The sequence below is a fragment of the Pleurodeles waltl genome, chromosome 1_1 (assembly GCF_031143425.1).
Source record: "Pleurodeles waltl isolate 20211129_DDA chromosome 1_1, aPleWal1.hap1.20221129, whole genome shotgun sequence".
NCBI lineage: Eukaryota > Metazoa > Chordata > Amphibia > Caudata > Salamandridae > Pleurodeles > Pleurodeles waltl.
Genome location: NC_090436.1, coordinates 390,901,218 through 390,917,448, shown reverse-complemented (window position 1 = coordinate 390,917,448; position 16,231 = coordinate 390,901,218). Strand labels below are relative to the sequence as shown.

At 45.3% G+C, this 16,231-nt stretch overlaps 1 protein-coding gene across 3 annotated transcripts in view; it reads right to left on the bottom strand.

The window, feature by feature from the left end:
- Positions 1-16,231, bottom strand: part of AP3B1 (adaptor related protein complex 3 subunit beta 1) — a 1,440,584-nt gene that overhangs the window by 524,869 nt on the left and 899,484 nt on the right. For all 3 annotated transcript variants that reach the window (XM_069223388.1, XM_069223395.1, XM_069223382.1), the window contains exon 19: positions 472-634. In XM_069223388.1, coding sequence (XP_069079489.1) covers positions 472-634 — 163 coding nt within the window. The remainder of the gene's footprint in view (positions 1-471; positions 635-16,231) is intronic.

Genomic DNA, 16,231 nt, shown 5'->3' with positions numbered 1-16,231 from the left:
GGATCATAATCTTTTTAACATAACATTATTTAGAAGAAAAATTCAATTGTCTAAGATACATAATGGAAGAGTTGAAGAATTTAATTTTATCCCTCAGCGGAACTGCTGGAAAAGGTAATTAAGAGTTAGGTATTACCCAGTATTTCATACTTGACTGCTTATTGAACCTCTGAAGGTGACAGTACATTTCAATGTAATGTGGACTGCTGTACCAATGAACATTTATAAACGCAGAAACGGATAGCTCTATAAAAACTGGAAGCGTCTTTAAATGGTGTAAAACAGCCTCAGAAATGCAGTATTCAAAACTGTTTCTGCACTACGTTTCTAAACAAAGGGCATTTCTTGATCGTTTTGTTACCTTTTGGGGAAGAAAATTCACAATGGGTATTTCAAAACATACTGGTTGTGTGCACTGAAGAAAAGCACGGAAGAAACTAGTCATTCAAAGGACACGTAAAAAACGTTTACCTTTCCTCGCTGGTTTTTGATTTTTTATTGGCAGCCTTTTTTTTCTGTTCTGTTCCACTGTCACTTTCTTCTTCATCTTCATCTGAACTGGAATTACTCTCCGCATTGCTGCCTTCTTTCTTTTCATCGCTCTCATCATCACTTTGGCTGTCAGATTCACTCTCTGAAACAGAAAGCCACTTTCATTTGATCCCTGCCTAGAAGATTTTGATTAACATGCACAGCAAACAGCAACGGAGTGCATGCACATACTGGTTCATACAACGCATTAAACACCTAGGGTAAGTGAAAGGATCATTCAGATACACAGGCATTAAGTGTTTGATTTCTCAAGTGGAACGTGCAACAAATAAACAAGTTAGTTACTTTTGGTAACTGTGTTTTTTTCCTAATGGATACTTCATCTTCGGGGGGGGGGGGGGCTTCGAACAAAAGGCTCTGGTTTAGGAGAGCATTAGTTGCTGTCTTACGTACTCTTGGGGTTTGAGCTGGCACATGATGTCATTCAGAGTGAGACCTTGTAACAAATTTTTGTTTTATTATTGTTTGTTTTTCTGTGGTGAAATGTTTCACATTTTTTATATCCTTTGTAAAAAGGGTTCTTGGTCATGTGAAATTTTTCTCTTAGACTGTATAGTAAAAGGGGGCATTGGCAGCTGCATCTTGGCTCAATGTGCAGCCTAAATTGGCTTCTCGAATGCGGGAGGCCACGCCATTCACACAACTGAAGTGTAGTCACTGTAGTGGCTCTAAATGTCACTTTCATAACACATGGTGGGATCGAAAGAAGAGGTCGCATAGACGGGAATGTATACTGCAAAGACACATCGCAACAGAGCCATCCCAAGTATCTCCTTGGAGCATGAAAAAAACACATATGGCATGCTAACTGGTGGCAAAGCAGTCTACACAAGGAATACACAATGGCAAAACAGTAAGTACTGTTATTAGCATACAAGGAAAACCCAAGAATCACTAGGAATCTATGATACATAAGTAGGTATTAGTAATTAATAGCAGGGGCCACTGTTAACATACTTACAAACAGTAAGTACAAGCCAAGGATTTGCATCAACTAGTGCCATGGACCGTTCAGCCTGCATTCAATTTACGGGTGTCCACCCCAGATTGTGAGCTGAAGACCAGAACAGTGGACATGTAGAAGAGAGTTTCATTGCCTAGTTACAGAGGCATCCCCATTGCAGTTTTGTTAATACTTGTGTTGTATTGTCTGGAGAAGTGAAAGGAAAGGGGAAAAACTACAAACAAAAGCCTGATGTGATAGAGACTTTCACAAGGACCATCCCCCTCTTCTCCAGGATCGTAGACAAACCCCTTGAGATGCTTTAGAAAAACTGGAAAAAAAACAATACAAAGGAACATGCTTCTGATTTTAGCATCTGGGAAGTTGGAACTGATGTCATGGGATAAGGCTTCACTTGCAATCTGCTCAAATTAATAATCTTTAGAATCCAATTTGACACACAAGGATATTTCGATAGAAGACGAGTCTGTAGTACAAAGTTTAGATTCACGGGTGCAATTGTAGTGGTAGTTTTGCTTTTGGAGGCAAGGTCTTCCCTACATACATATCAACACCTCCGCAAACTAATTTCACAAACGCTGGAGAATAGTAGCTAGCGTTAATTACTTAAATGATGCTGTGATTGGGTGGGCTCAAACTAATGTCCACCAAGTTCAAAAGTGGAACCATGTAGTCCATCAATAAGATTTCATTTTAAAATACTGTTGCAGTTTTTAAAACAATTCAGAAATAATATATCTTAAAGATTTAAATTAACTGGCTAGTACTATTACAGTTTGAAGAATTGTATGCAGTGAGTGAGAACATTAAGGCAAGTCGGACTAAGTACTTGCTCAAGTAAAGTATTCAGAAAAAAGTTATTAACTACCTACTCCTTCACAGGATGCAAGCCATCAGTTAATTGTCTAAGTACTTTCTCAAGCAAAGTAGTAAGAAAAAACTTAAACAACTATTTACAACTTCCAAGGACGCAAACCATCGGTTAATTTTCCCAAAGAAGCAGACAGAGGCCCATAACAAGTGAATAAATGATACCTACCTATAAAGGTGGTTCGCCAGCATTAGTATCGTTTATGGATTCACACGTTATTTGAATATTCACCTATGTCAAACCGGTAAAGCTTTGGCGAAATAAATACGAAATGGGTTATGTATTTTAAAACAAAAGTACCACATAGGAGTTTTATCAAACATCTGCTGAGCTAACTTTTACATACCTCCTATGCCCTGCACTGATAACTCCAATCAGTACCACCAGTCTTCCGATTCAGAGTATTCTAAGTGCAACATACAACACGAAAGATAACAAAACAACTCCCAGTGGAGGATGGGAGGAACGCTTGAGAATCTATGATAGAACAGTGCTGGAGAACCTACCTTTGAAGGTAAGTAAATTATTCTTCGTCAGCATCGGATATTTCATTTATTCACATGTTATATGAAAAGATTACCAAGCAGTTGGTACCTCTAAGGTGGCTGTAACGTTGTGTCGAAACTGTTTTTTAAGCAATGCATGCCTCACAGAAGCATCAACATTCAAGTCAGCATTCAAGGAGTAATGTGGGCAAAAGGTCACAGTTCCCTTTCGTTAAGTCATCACACTACCAAGTTGTTATCTGATAGTCTAATGGTAGGCAACCATTATGCAGATTGTAGCAAAGTAGCACCTTTCTGGCATAGTTATCCCTACTTTTTGCATGGTGTCAGTGTGTTTAGACTGTAGTACACTGGGATCCTGCAAACCAGGACCCCAGTGACAGTGCTCTCTCTCCATTAAATTTAGTTGAAAGCTAACTTTTACATCCCACAATTGGCATACTGGTGCACCCATGCAACTCCTAGTATATGGTACTTAGATACCCATGGCACTGGTACACCAGGGGCCCCGCCCATGGGCTGCAGCATGTATTGTGCCACCCATGGGGCCCCTTGCACACTGTGACTGCAGGCCTGCCATTAGCCTGTGTGAAATGGTGCATGCACCTTTCACCCCAGATATACGGTTTGTCTTTTACCGTGATCAATGCACTCCGATCCTGTAAGTCACTCTTAAGGTAGGCCCTTTAGCCCAAGGGCAGGGTGTATGGTTCTAAGTGTGAGGGCACCCCTGCACGAGCAGAGGTGCCCCTACAAGCCCCCCCCACTCCATTCCCTGGGCTTTGTAAGTGTAGGAAAGCCATCTTAAGGTATGAAGTGGACACTGATCAATACGGGCGGTCCAACTACATAATAGTTTCACCAAACCTAGGCATGTTTGTTTTCAAACATGTTGGAATCATGCAACTACACTGATTCCAGTGTTAGTTGTATGATACCATGTACTCCCTAGGGGATTCCCCATGTGTGCCTGTACAGCCATGCAGGGTCTCCATGCCAGCCTGTGCTGCTGCCAACCTCAGACATTGTTCTGGTCCCTTGCTGCTGAGCTTAACTCGAAGAGGGGAAGGCAGAACAAAGGATTTCCAGCAGGATAGAGGTGTGACCACCTCCTCCTAAGAAACAGGTGTCTCTGGGCTGGGCTGGGATGGGGGTGCCTCTGAGCGCCAACAGACTGCTTTGAAGGGCACATTTGGTGTCCTCCTTGCATAAACTGTTTTACAGCAGTACAGGAACACCTGAAACTTTGAAACTACATGAAGGACAAGGGAGTGGCCACCGCCCTGTCCAGCTCCTCCCCTAGGGAGGTGCACAGACCTCTGTCAGGTGGCCACCCGATTCTGCCATCTTGGAAATAAGATGAGCAGAGGCCCCTGGGAGCGTATGACTGGTTAGTCCAGCTGGGTGACCTCCCTGAATCCCTCTGATAGGTGGGCCATTGCAGTTCATGTCCAACCCCCTTCCTGGGTTAATTAAGGGCTCCCCTGAGGGTGGGATCCTAGATTTGCCTGCAAGACTTCAGGAACCGTCTGCAAGTCTCCTCTGCAAGACACTTCTGCAGCCTGGACAAGGGAACCGCTGCTGTTCTTTGCCGGAACCAGAAGCAAGACTGTAACCAGTAGGAGGGCTCCTGCTGCAACTTTGTTTCTACTTTCTGCAAAGACGTTTGCAACCCTGTGGCCGTGCATCCTCCAGAGTCACAGGGACTCTGCCTACACTTAGGAAAGCACAAAGGAATCTCCCTTGAGTGAAGGAGTCACTCCCTTGCATCTGCAGGCACCTTAATGACGAGGACTGGCCTGTGAGTCCTGCTGTCCCACAGATTCTCCAAGGCTCTGCAACACTGGTGGTGGTTCTCTGGCTCACAAAAGGTCTGACCTATCATCCTTGCAACTGGGAAGTTTGTGGTCCCTTGCTGGAGCTGCTTGGCTGGAACCCCTGTGTACCGCGTCTACGTGTCGTTGTCAAGGCTTGCTGGCTCTTCAGTCCAAAAACCTCCTAGCTCCAAGAAGCCCCAACCTCCAGCATTCTCCAGCTCCAAGGACGATGTCCTCTCTACAACTCCTGCGATGTGGGCATCACTCTTTGCTGTACTGCTGAGGACTCCCTGTGCCTGCTGCCAGAGGGTCCTGCTGAGAAGGATCCAATAATTTCTGCTGATTCTCCTGTTTGCTGATGGTTAGCCCTGACCAACCCCCCAAGGTTGGGTCACCTTGATATTGCTGGTCCCCAAAAATCCTGCAAACTCCGCACAATGCTTATTTACATTTACATTTGCCAAGGCTTGCTGGTGGTCCTGCTGACCATGACACCTCTGCAATCCGACGACCGGTGTGGGACAGCTCATTGACTCCTGGAATCCTCCTTCATCATCTGGACTCCACAGCCGCACTTCTTGGACAGCCGTACCTCCGGAAACATCACCGAGAGGGGTGGGCATTGCCCTCCTGCACCGCCTGAGCACCTCTGGGACCCATACCTGTGTTTCACAAACCTAGTCCACGGGTCACGACAGCAGCTGGACAACCGGGATCCCAATTGACTTCAGCGGGAGGTTCAGATACAACTTCACCCCATGCACCTGGAGCCACTGGTGTAGGTACTCCACTCTTCTGGGTATCCATGGGTGGGGCCACTATCCAACCTCCCTTGCCTCAATAGGTTTCTTTGGGGTCCTCTGGGAAGGCTCCTAAAAACACAAAGACTCTACTCCGACTTCCCCATATTATATTATGGACACTAACCCGGGATTTCTACTCTGCACACAGGCGTCTGCGGAATACTATTTACTTACCTTTGGGGTTTTAGTACCTCCCAAGTTCTAAGGATCCCTGGGTGGTAGTGTGGGTTGGGAGTGATTTTAACACCCCATTTTTTTTAGTATATGGTTTGAGCCCCCCCCCCATTATGGGCCCATGTTATTTTATTCCTTTACCTACCTATTAAGAATGTTTTTGTATGACCATATCTCATGCTAGGAGATATACCAAAGTTAATTCTAGAGTGCGTGTTGTAATAAATGTTACATATTTTTCTAACACTGGTATGGTTCTTTTCTTTGTGTTCTTCAAACTGACTGATCTGTGGGGTATTTGCAACCACTTTACACCCTCCTGGATAAGCCTTAGCTGCTCTCCACAACTAGCGTATGAGAGCTCTGGTTATCTACAGCCCCCTACACTGTCACTAACAGTTGCTTGGACTCAGTACAGGGTGCCTCGCCTAATAGGTGTACACCATATAATGAGGCAGCCTCCTACACAGTTCACTAGCCACGTGTCACGGATGGGGTTGTACAACATGCAGCTAACTAGTTTCTTAGGCCTGATTATGTATCAATTAAGTCTTGTCTTAACGACAAGCCTGTGCAGTGCTTTCTCCTACTTAGGCTCTGGCCACTTGAAGAACACCACTAAAGAAATCAGGAAAAACTAGGATTACCGTCAGTGTGAATTTTGGGTGAGTCCGGAGCATAAACTTGTCAGGATGAATGTTTATCAGTGGATCTCCATAGGCAAATGCCTAACTCTCCTGACCATGGTAACAGCCACCTAGACGAAAAGTCTTCCAAGAAGAATAGGACAAAGACATACCTTGTTTCGAAAGGCATTGACATGAGGCAGACATGCACTAAGTAGAGTTACCATATAAGTACTAGTCTGGCAAGTGAAAACAATACGGACATCGATTCACCAAAATGCCAGGAGCAGTGGAAGTTACATCACATACCTTTTCACCACAATGGCATCCAGGGATTGACCATGACCCTGATTTTTTTCATGGAAGGTGTAGAAGCGTGCCCCTTTTGGCATGGTCACCCCCCACTATTTTGCCTGATATTTGATGCTAACTTGACGGAGTGTGTGCTGGGATCCTGCTAACCAGGCCCCACCACCTGTGATGTTTCCCTAAACTGTACCATTGATTCCACAACTGGCACACCCCTGGAACACAATTAAGTCCCTTTTAAAAGGTACCAGTGGTAACAAGGGCCTTGTGGCCAGGGAAGGTCCCTAAGGACTACAGCATGTATTGTGCCACCCTATGGGACCCCTCACCAAACACACTGCCATTGAAGATTGTGTGTGTTGCAGGGGTGCAAGAGGTAAAGTCGGCATGGCATCCCTCCCTGGGTGCCATGTCCACAGACCACTGCCTGTGGCAAAGATAAGTCACCATAGGTGAGGGCATAGCTGCATCAACAATATGCCCCTACAGCGTCTAAGTCCATTTTCAGACATTGCAAGTGTACTGTAGCCATATCAAGTACATGGGCTCGGAGTTGGTCATTATGAACGCCACAGCTCCATGACGGCTTCACTGAATGCTGGGAAGTTTGGTATCAAACTTCTCAGCTCAATAAAACTACACTGTAAGGAAATGGCTCCCTGTTGCAGTTACTCCCCCCACTTTTTGCCTGATACTGATGCTGACTTGTCTGAGAAGTGTGCTGGGACCCTGCTAACTAGGCCCCAGCACCAGTGTTCTTCCACCTAAAATGTACCATTGTTTCCACAATTGGCACACCCCTGGCACATAGATAAGTCCCTTGTAAATGGTACCAGTGGTACCAAGGGCCCTGTGACCAGGGAAGGTCCCTAAGGGCTGCAGCATATGTTGTGCCACCCTAAGGGACACCTCACCTAACACATGCACACTGCCATTGCAGATTGTGTGTGTCGGTGGGGAGAAAAAGGCAAAGTCGACAAGGCATCCCCCTCAGGATGCCATGCACACAAAATGCTGCCTGTGGCATAGGTAAGTCACCCATCTAGCAGGCCTTACAGCCCTAAGGCAGGGTACCCTATACCACAGGTGAGGGCAAAGCTGCATGAGCAATATGCCCCTACAGTGTCTAAGTCTATTCTTTGACATTGTAAGTACAGTGTAGCCATATTAAGTATATGGTCTGTGAGTTTGTCAGAAACAAATTCCACAGCTCCATAATGGCTACACTGAATACTGGGAAGTTTAGTATCAAACTTCTCAGAATAATAAACCCACACTGATGCTAGTGTTGGATTTATTAAAAAATGCACACAGAGGGCATCTTAGAGATGCCCCCTGTATTTTACCCAATTGTTCAGTGCAGGACTGACTGGTCTGTGCCAGCCTGCTGCTGAGAGACGAGTTTCTGACCCCATGTGGTGAGGGCCTTTGTGCTCTCTGAGGACAGAAACAAAAGCCTGCTCTAGGTGGAGGTGCTTCACACCTCCCCCTGCAGGAACTGTAATACCTAGCAGTGAGCCTCAAAGGCTCAGGCTTCATGTTACAATGCCCCAGGGCACTCCATCTAGTGGAGATGCCCGCCCCCTGGACACAGCCCCCACTTTTGGCGGCAAGTCCAGGGGAGATAATGAGAAAAACAAGGAGGAGTCACCCACCAGTCAGGACAGCCCCTAAAGTGTCCTGAGCTGAGGTGACCCCTACCTTTAGAAATCCTCCATCTTGGTTTTGGAGGATTCCCCCAATAGGAATAGGGATGTGCCCCCCTCCCCTCAGGGAGGAGGCACAAGGAGGGTGTAGCCACCCTCAGGACAATAGCCATTGGCTACTGCCCTCCCAGACCTAAACACACCCCTAAATTCAGTATTTAGGGGCTCCCCAGAACCTAGGAAACTAGATTCCTGCAACCTAAAGAAGAAGAAGGACTGCTGACCTGAAGCCCTGCAGTGAAGACGGAGACGACAACTGATTTGGCCCCAGCCCCACCGGCCTGTCTCCCTACTTCGAATAAAACTGCAACAGCGACGCATCCAACAGGGTCCAGCGACCTCTAAAGCCTCAGAGGACTACCCTGCATCTAAAGGACCAGAAAACACCAGAGAACAGCAGCCCTGTTCAAGAAACTGCAACTCTTTGCAACAAAGAAACAACTTTTAAAGACCACACGTTTCCGCCGGAAGCGTGAGACTTTCCACTCTGCACCCGACGCCCCCGGCTCGACCTGCAGAAAACTAACTCTACAGGGAGGACTCCACGGTGACTGCGAGCCCGTGAGTAGCCAGAGTTGACACCCCTGAGTCCCCACAGCGACGCCTGCAGAGGAAATCCAGAGGCTCCCCCTGACCGCGACTGCCTGCTTCAAGGAACCCGACGCCTGGAAACCACACTGCACCGCAGCCCCCAGGACCTGAAGGAACCAAACTCTAGTGCAGGAGCGACCCCCAAGCAACCCTCTGCCTAGCCCAGGTGGTGGCTACCCCGAGGAGCTCCCCCTGTTCCTGCCTGCATTGTTGAAGAGACCCCCAGATCTCCCCACTGATTCCTATTGAAAACCCAACGCCTGTTTGCACTCTGCACCCGGCTGCCCCTGTGCCGCTGAGGGTGTACTTTCTGTGCCTGCTTGTGTCCTCCCCGGTGCCCTACAAAACCCCCCTGGTCTGCCCTCCGAAGTCGCGGGTACCTACCTGCTGGCAGACTGGAACCGGGGCACCCCCTTCTCCATTGGAGCCTATGTGTTTTGGGCACCCCTTTGACCTCTGCACCTGACCGGCCCTGAGCTGCTGGTGTGGTAACTTTGGGGTTGCCCTGAACCCCCAACGGTGGGCTACCTTGGACCCAACTTTGAACCCTGTAGGTGGTTTACTTACCTGCAAAACTAACAAACACTTACCTCCCCCAGGAACTGTCGAAATTTGCACTTTTTCTAGTTTTAAAATAGCTTATTGCCATTTTTGCCAAAACTGTACATGCTATTTTGCTGACTCAAAGTTCCTATGATACCTAAGGGAAGTACCTTTCATTTGAAGTATTGAGTGTAAATCTTGAACCTGTGGTTCTTAAAATAAACTAAGAAAATATATTTTTCTATACAAAAACCTATTGGCCTGAAATTGTCTTTGAGTGTGTGTTCCTCATTTATTGCCTGTGTGTGTACAACAAATGCTTAACACTACCCTCTGATAAGCCTGTTGCTCGACCACACTACCACAAAATAGAGCATTAGAATTATCTCTTTTTGCCACTATCTTACCTCTAAGGTGAACCCTTGGACTCTGTGCATGCTATTTCTTATTTTGAAATAGTACATACAGAGCCAACTTCCTACAATACCCGACACCTGAAGGTCCTCCTGCTGGCCTTGGGGAACCCAGCCAATGGTTCATGGTCGTCCAGAGGGGCCTCCACTTACCAGCCGAGCCGTTGGTCTTCTTCAGCCAACCTCCTGGATAAAGCCTGCAGCCTCTTTGTAAAACACAGAGTTACTCATAGGAAAGCACTGGGCACCCGACTCTGTGTTCGCAGCCTGCACCCGGCTGCCCCTGTGCCGCTGAGGGTGTGTGTTTGGTGCTTACCAGTGCCCCCCTCCCCTTGGTGCTGATCAAAACTCCCTCGGGCCCTTGACACGAACCCACCAGTACTTACCAGTAAACCATTCTCTTTTGAGCGCCTCCAGTCTCCGTACGATTCCACTGGGTGCCCGACACCAACTTTGACCTCTGCACCTGGCTGGCCATGTGTTGCTGGTGGTGCACCCTTGGTGTCTAACTAAACTTTGCCCTGTGGACACCTTAACCACAGAAGACTGGGACTGTAAGTCTAGTAATTACCTGTAAACTGTGTGTGTACTTTCTCCCCCCTAGGACTGCATTACCTTCAATGAAAATTGCACTGTCTACTTTTTAATATTGAAAAGTATTACTTACCTGAAAACTGTTTTAACTGCAAATTACAAAGTGTATTTGATACTTAAAACTGATACATTCTTGAAACTGTACTTACTTGCAACCAAGATCCTTTTGGTTCAAGAAAAAAAGTAACAAAGTATATTTTTTGATACATAAAACATTGGACTGGAGTTAGTCATTAAGTGTGTGCCTCATTTCTTGACTCTGTGTGCACAACAAATGCTTAGCACTACCCTCTGATAAGCCAAGCTGCTCGACCATGCCACCATAAAACAGAGCATTAGTATTATCTACTTTTTGCCTCTGTGGGACCCCTGGACTCTGTGCACACTATACCCTACTTTGGTATAGTATATACAGATCCAACTTCCTACAGAAGGTTTGTCACATTATCCTAACATCACAACAACAGACATGCCTGAAGTTACATAATAATAGCAGGATTAGTATAACAGCATAATACACACAGATATCTAATTTAGGTACCACCTATGTTATAGTGCTGACTTGATCTTTGAAAGTTCTACGGCACAGCACTTGCCTTGAAAAGTAGTGAATGAGCAAAGCGACAAAGTCAGGTCTCTTTTAGGAGGTTTCTCCTATGAGAAACATTTAAAACACACAGCAATGGGGTGGAATTGTGCATTTTAAAGCACAATGTTCACCTAAATTTGCTAAAAAGGCATGGACACAGAGGGAGCTCATTAAAATTTCAAATTCATTGTGCGCCACGCCAATGAAAATTGATGTTCCCTAGGAGTTGACACCGTTCTTTTTCAAAATGGGGTAGGGGTAACACAATACGTCAAACACTACCTCCATTGTGCCAGGGCGAACATTTTGTCATGGAATCGCCCATTTTCCATTGGGGGGTGGGGGGGGGGGGGCTCATTACAAAAATGACATACAATATGCCAGTGCCAGAAGGACAATTTACTTACCTTCGACAATGCCTTAACTGGTAGAGACAATATCAAGTTGCAGATTCCTTACCTTACAACAGGCTTCTCCAACAAGTAGCTCATGAGCTACTGGTAGCTCTCCTGCTGCCTGAAAGTAGCTCTTGTGTCCTTTCAGAATTGCTTGATGAAATTAATATTTGTATACCAAAGCTGAAAAATGTGTATTCAAAACAAGAATGTGTGTATTTTCAGAACTGATAAGCTGATGGCTGAATTTCCCAAATATATGTAAAGCTGACATTTGAGTTATAAATCATGTGGTGTTGGGGGTGTTTATTGCTATTCTAATGACCTTTGCGCCAATGGCATTTAAGCTATGTCCATTGTGTAATACTCATGTAAATGCATTCCAAATTGAGAAAGCAATTTTTTTACATTACTCCTGGCTATCCTGCCTAATGCAGAGGTGATCATTGCGGTAAATTTTACACAGGGTGGCCACTAACATAATTTTGTCTGATATAACCACTATTGCATACTAATATTTGTAGCCTGGGACAATTTTCTTTGATCCTAAGTAGCTCTCATAACAAAGAAGGTTGGAGACCCCTGCCTTAGAACTTCCACAGGAGTCACTCAGGTTCTGGAGATTTTTCTCCAGCAGTACCCCTATATTCCAATTGGTGGCACTGATCGGCTCTGCGTCTGTAGTCTGCATCATCCGCACTGGACATGACATCGAGGGTCATATATAGGTGCCACCCCGGTGCGCTGACATCACAACTTTCCACGGCAGAAGCGCAGAGCCATGAAGAACACTGATCACTGGTGCATCAAAACTAGGGCCCTGAAAGGAGAGTCCCTGTCCCTAGAAATCAGTTTGCAGAATGGGGAGGATAGATGGGTCGGTAACAAATCTGCTATCTGATACAGACATCTAGCTGTAGATTTCTTACCTTAGAAAAGATACCCAGGCAATAGCATCCAGCAGGATCTGCGAACCAAGGTCACACAAGAAAGTCCTGCAGGACCGAACGAGCAAAGTGCCAGTCCCTACATGCCTGACTGTCCAGGCAGTAGTGTTTGGTATACGTGTGCAGGGAAGCCCACACTGCCGCCTGAAAGATGTCCAAGACTGGAATTCCGCATGCTAACGTAGTAGTCACAGCTTTAGCTCTAGTAGAATGAGAATGCAAGCCTTCCGGGGGGGTGCTTCTTAGCCAATGCGTAGCACATTTTAATGCAGAGTATTACCCATTTGGAGATGGTTCTCTTTTGCACTGTCTGACCTTTCTTCGCACCCACATAACCGACAAAAGACTTGTCTGTGCACCACCCCACCATTTCTTTCCAACAACAGGCACATAGCGTTTTGGTGGAGGAGCACCTGGCTGCCAAGATAACGTTACAGACTTTGGGCGGAAGGTTGAAAGCTGCCAACTGCCGCCGCTCAATCTCCACACAAGAAGGCAGAGACTGGACAAGTTTGGGTGGAGAACCTTCCCCTGCTGCTGTGACAGAAGATCTTCCCGAAGGGGCAGTCTGATCAGAGGATCGAAGGTCTTTCTCAATAGCTTGGGATACCAGACTCTTCATGCTCAGTCCGGAGCCACAAGGTCCACTTGGGCCCAGTCGTCCTTGATCTTCTTGAGAACTCGGGGCAGAAGTGGCATAGGCGGATAGGCGTGTAGAGGAGGCCTAAGCTCCAATCGAGACGAAAAACATTGCAGAGCAAATGCCACCTTGGAAACTCCAATGCGCCATACTGCTGACATTGTGCCTTCTCTGCGGAGGCGAACAGATCTCAACAAGGCTCTCTCCACTGCTGAAGGAGACCTTGCGCCACACCTCCGGATGGTGAGGCCATTCATGATCGACCATGCATTGAAGGCTGAGTTCATCCGCTCTGACGTTGAGAGAGCCCCCCAGATGTTGAACCACCACCATCCTCTTAACAAAAGATCCACAACCCCACTCTGCACTACTTGTTGCAGTCCCACATGGCAGTAGTGTTGTCCATGAACAACTTCACTACCTTCCCTTGGAGAGAGGGAAGAAACACTTTCATTGCTAGTCTGATCACCCAGAGCTCCAACAGATTAATGTTGACTCCAGACTCTGCCAGAGACCAGATGACTCTGATCTCTGCATCTACCAGGTGGCCGCCCCATCCCAGAATTGAAGCATCTGTCACTACATGAGTGCAAGAAAAAGGAAAAATGGGCTACAACCAATTTAAAATACAATCAAAAACAATAAAACTCAACCCAGAACAATACCATAGATTCAAAAAATTATATTTATTACCAATGTATGTACATCCAAAGACAAACACAAATAGATAAATTCATACAATGATACAGATATTTACACGGGAGAAAAAAGAACAATTGCTAATATGGAACAAGCTCAACAAATGCATATACATAGACCAAAACATATAAAAAACACAAAAACAAAGTGCCACACAAGACAAGACAATGGAAATGGTGAAAACACTAAACAAGAAAAAGTAGCCAAACTCTAAATTTCATAAGTATAGATTGAATATATACAGATTCTCTTTCTCTTGAAACTTTTTTGATGGTCACAATGATGTCATTCTAATATCCATAGAAAAAAGATTTTGGCGCCAAAAATTGATAGTTCATCTGAGAAAACAGTAGGAACCAAGCCTACGCGTGTTTCGGCGGTATCCCTCCAATTTATGAGGCCGCCTTCATCAGGGCAGTTCCTATTTGAAATTTAATATATATATAATGCCATAAACTTCATCAATTCAATTGTCTCTCCCGTTTATATACATCCTGACAAAAACAAGAATACAAAATATATATATATAAATATAATAATAATAAATAGATTAATTCTATCCTAGTTCATGAGATGCAGTAAACCACCGATCGCCATATCTAATCCAAATCCAAAACCAAAAATAGAAAATAGAAAGTGAAAAAATGAAAACAGGTGAAAAAAGACAAAATAAGAATACCAATAAAACAAACATAATAGTGAATCAAACAACAAAGAAGTAAATGATACCAGCCCAAAGAATGTTTTTATACAAAAATGAGACAAAAAGAAGCACCACAGAAGGTGACAAACAAAATATATGGGTGCATGCCATCATGCAAGCCACCCACGAGTGAAAAAAACCACTCCCAAAACTCACTATACTCAAGAAGAATCAGAATATCTGCAACAAATTGGTGAAGGCAGCTTTGCCACGAGATAAAGACTTTTGTCAAAAGTCTATCACTGGATCAGTACCAGTGAAAGGTAATCATCGATGTGGCACGTGTAAAGTATGTCCGAAAGCGATTGTCAGTGATTTACTAGTTTGGAACAGCAGAAAGTATAATTTGTTAGACATGACCAATTGCAAAACATCTAATTGTATATACTTGATTACTTGTCCCTGCCCGGCTGGGTATGTGGGAGAGACTGGTCGCGAGATTAAAGTTCGCATCTCAGATCATTTATCCAATATTCGCAATAAAAGGGAGGCAGCTCCCTTAGTACAACATTAGTTGAAAGAAAAACATGATTCGGCTTGGACGATCTTGGAGAAAATTAAGGATCTCCCAGGAAAAGAAAAAGAGAGCATAAGAAAAAAACCGGAAGTGTTTTGGATCTTCACCCTGGACACACAATATAATGGTTTAAATGAGTATATTCCGTGGGAGAATGCCTTAACGTGAGTATACAGGTGGTGTGAATTTTATATCTCATTAGAATATGGATTTAACCAAGTGATGAGCATCTTTTGTGCATCTTAGTTTCTAATTGAGGTTTGAGGGTTAGCATAGCCCTGGTCCTATATTTATGGGGGACCATACTTCGATGGGAAAATTATATTCTGTTGATCCTCTTTTCCCCTTTTGAAATCTATGGTGGAATGGAGATGCCTTGACCGATTGATTATGGTCAACAATTGCGTTTGCTGCCCTTACATTTTTTGACCATTCTAAGATGGCCGCCTCTGGCGGTTTTTCATCCTTGGGATTAAAAATTATGTTTTCTAAATATTTCTCCCTGGATGGGCTACTTATCATACCAGGGACCCTCAATAGTTTATTTCGCATCTGTCACTACAGTCAGATCTGGTTGGGGAAAGGAGAGGGATTGGCCTCTGGCCCAATCGAGGTTTGTTAGCTACGACTGCAGATCTTGTGCAGTTCCCTCCGAGATCTGAACCATATCGGAGAGATTCAACTGATGCTGCGCCCACTGGAACTTAACTTCAGGTCCAACTACAGAGCCTACATATGTCATATGGCATGGGTCACCAACTGGATGCAGGAGGCCATGAGGTCCAGCAGCCTCAGAGTAATTCTCACCGAAATCCAGAATAGAGGCTGAAACATCGAAATCATAGCCTGAATATCCTGCACTTGCTGTTCCACAGAAGATAAGCCTGAAACTGCACTGTGCCTAGAACGGATCTGATGAAAGGGAGCCTCCGAGGGAGTCAGGTGTGACCTCTGTACATTTATAGGGAGCCTCAGAGAATGTAGGAGGTCCGGCGTAATCTGGAGGTGTGAGACAACAGCCTGGGGTGTGAGCATGCCTTCCACAGTCAGTTGTCGAGAAATGGGAAGACTGGAACCCCTGATCTACACATATGATCTGTGACCACTGCCATCACCTTGGTGAACACCCGAGGGGTGCTGGTAAGGCCAAAGGAGAGCAAGGTGTATTGAAAGTGCTTGTGGACGACTGAACTGCAAGCAACATCTTTGGGCAGGCAGGACGAGAATGTGGAAGTAAGCGTGTTGCACATCCAATGCTACCACCTAGTCTCC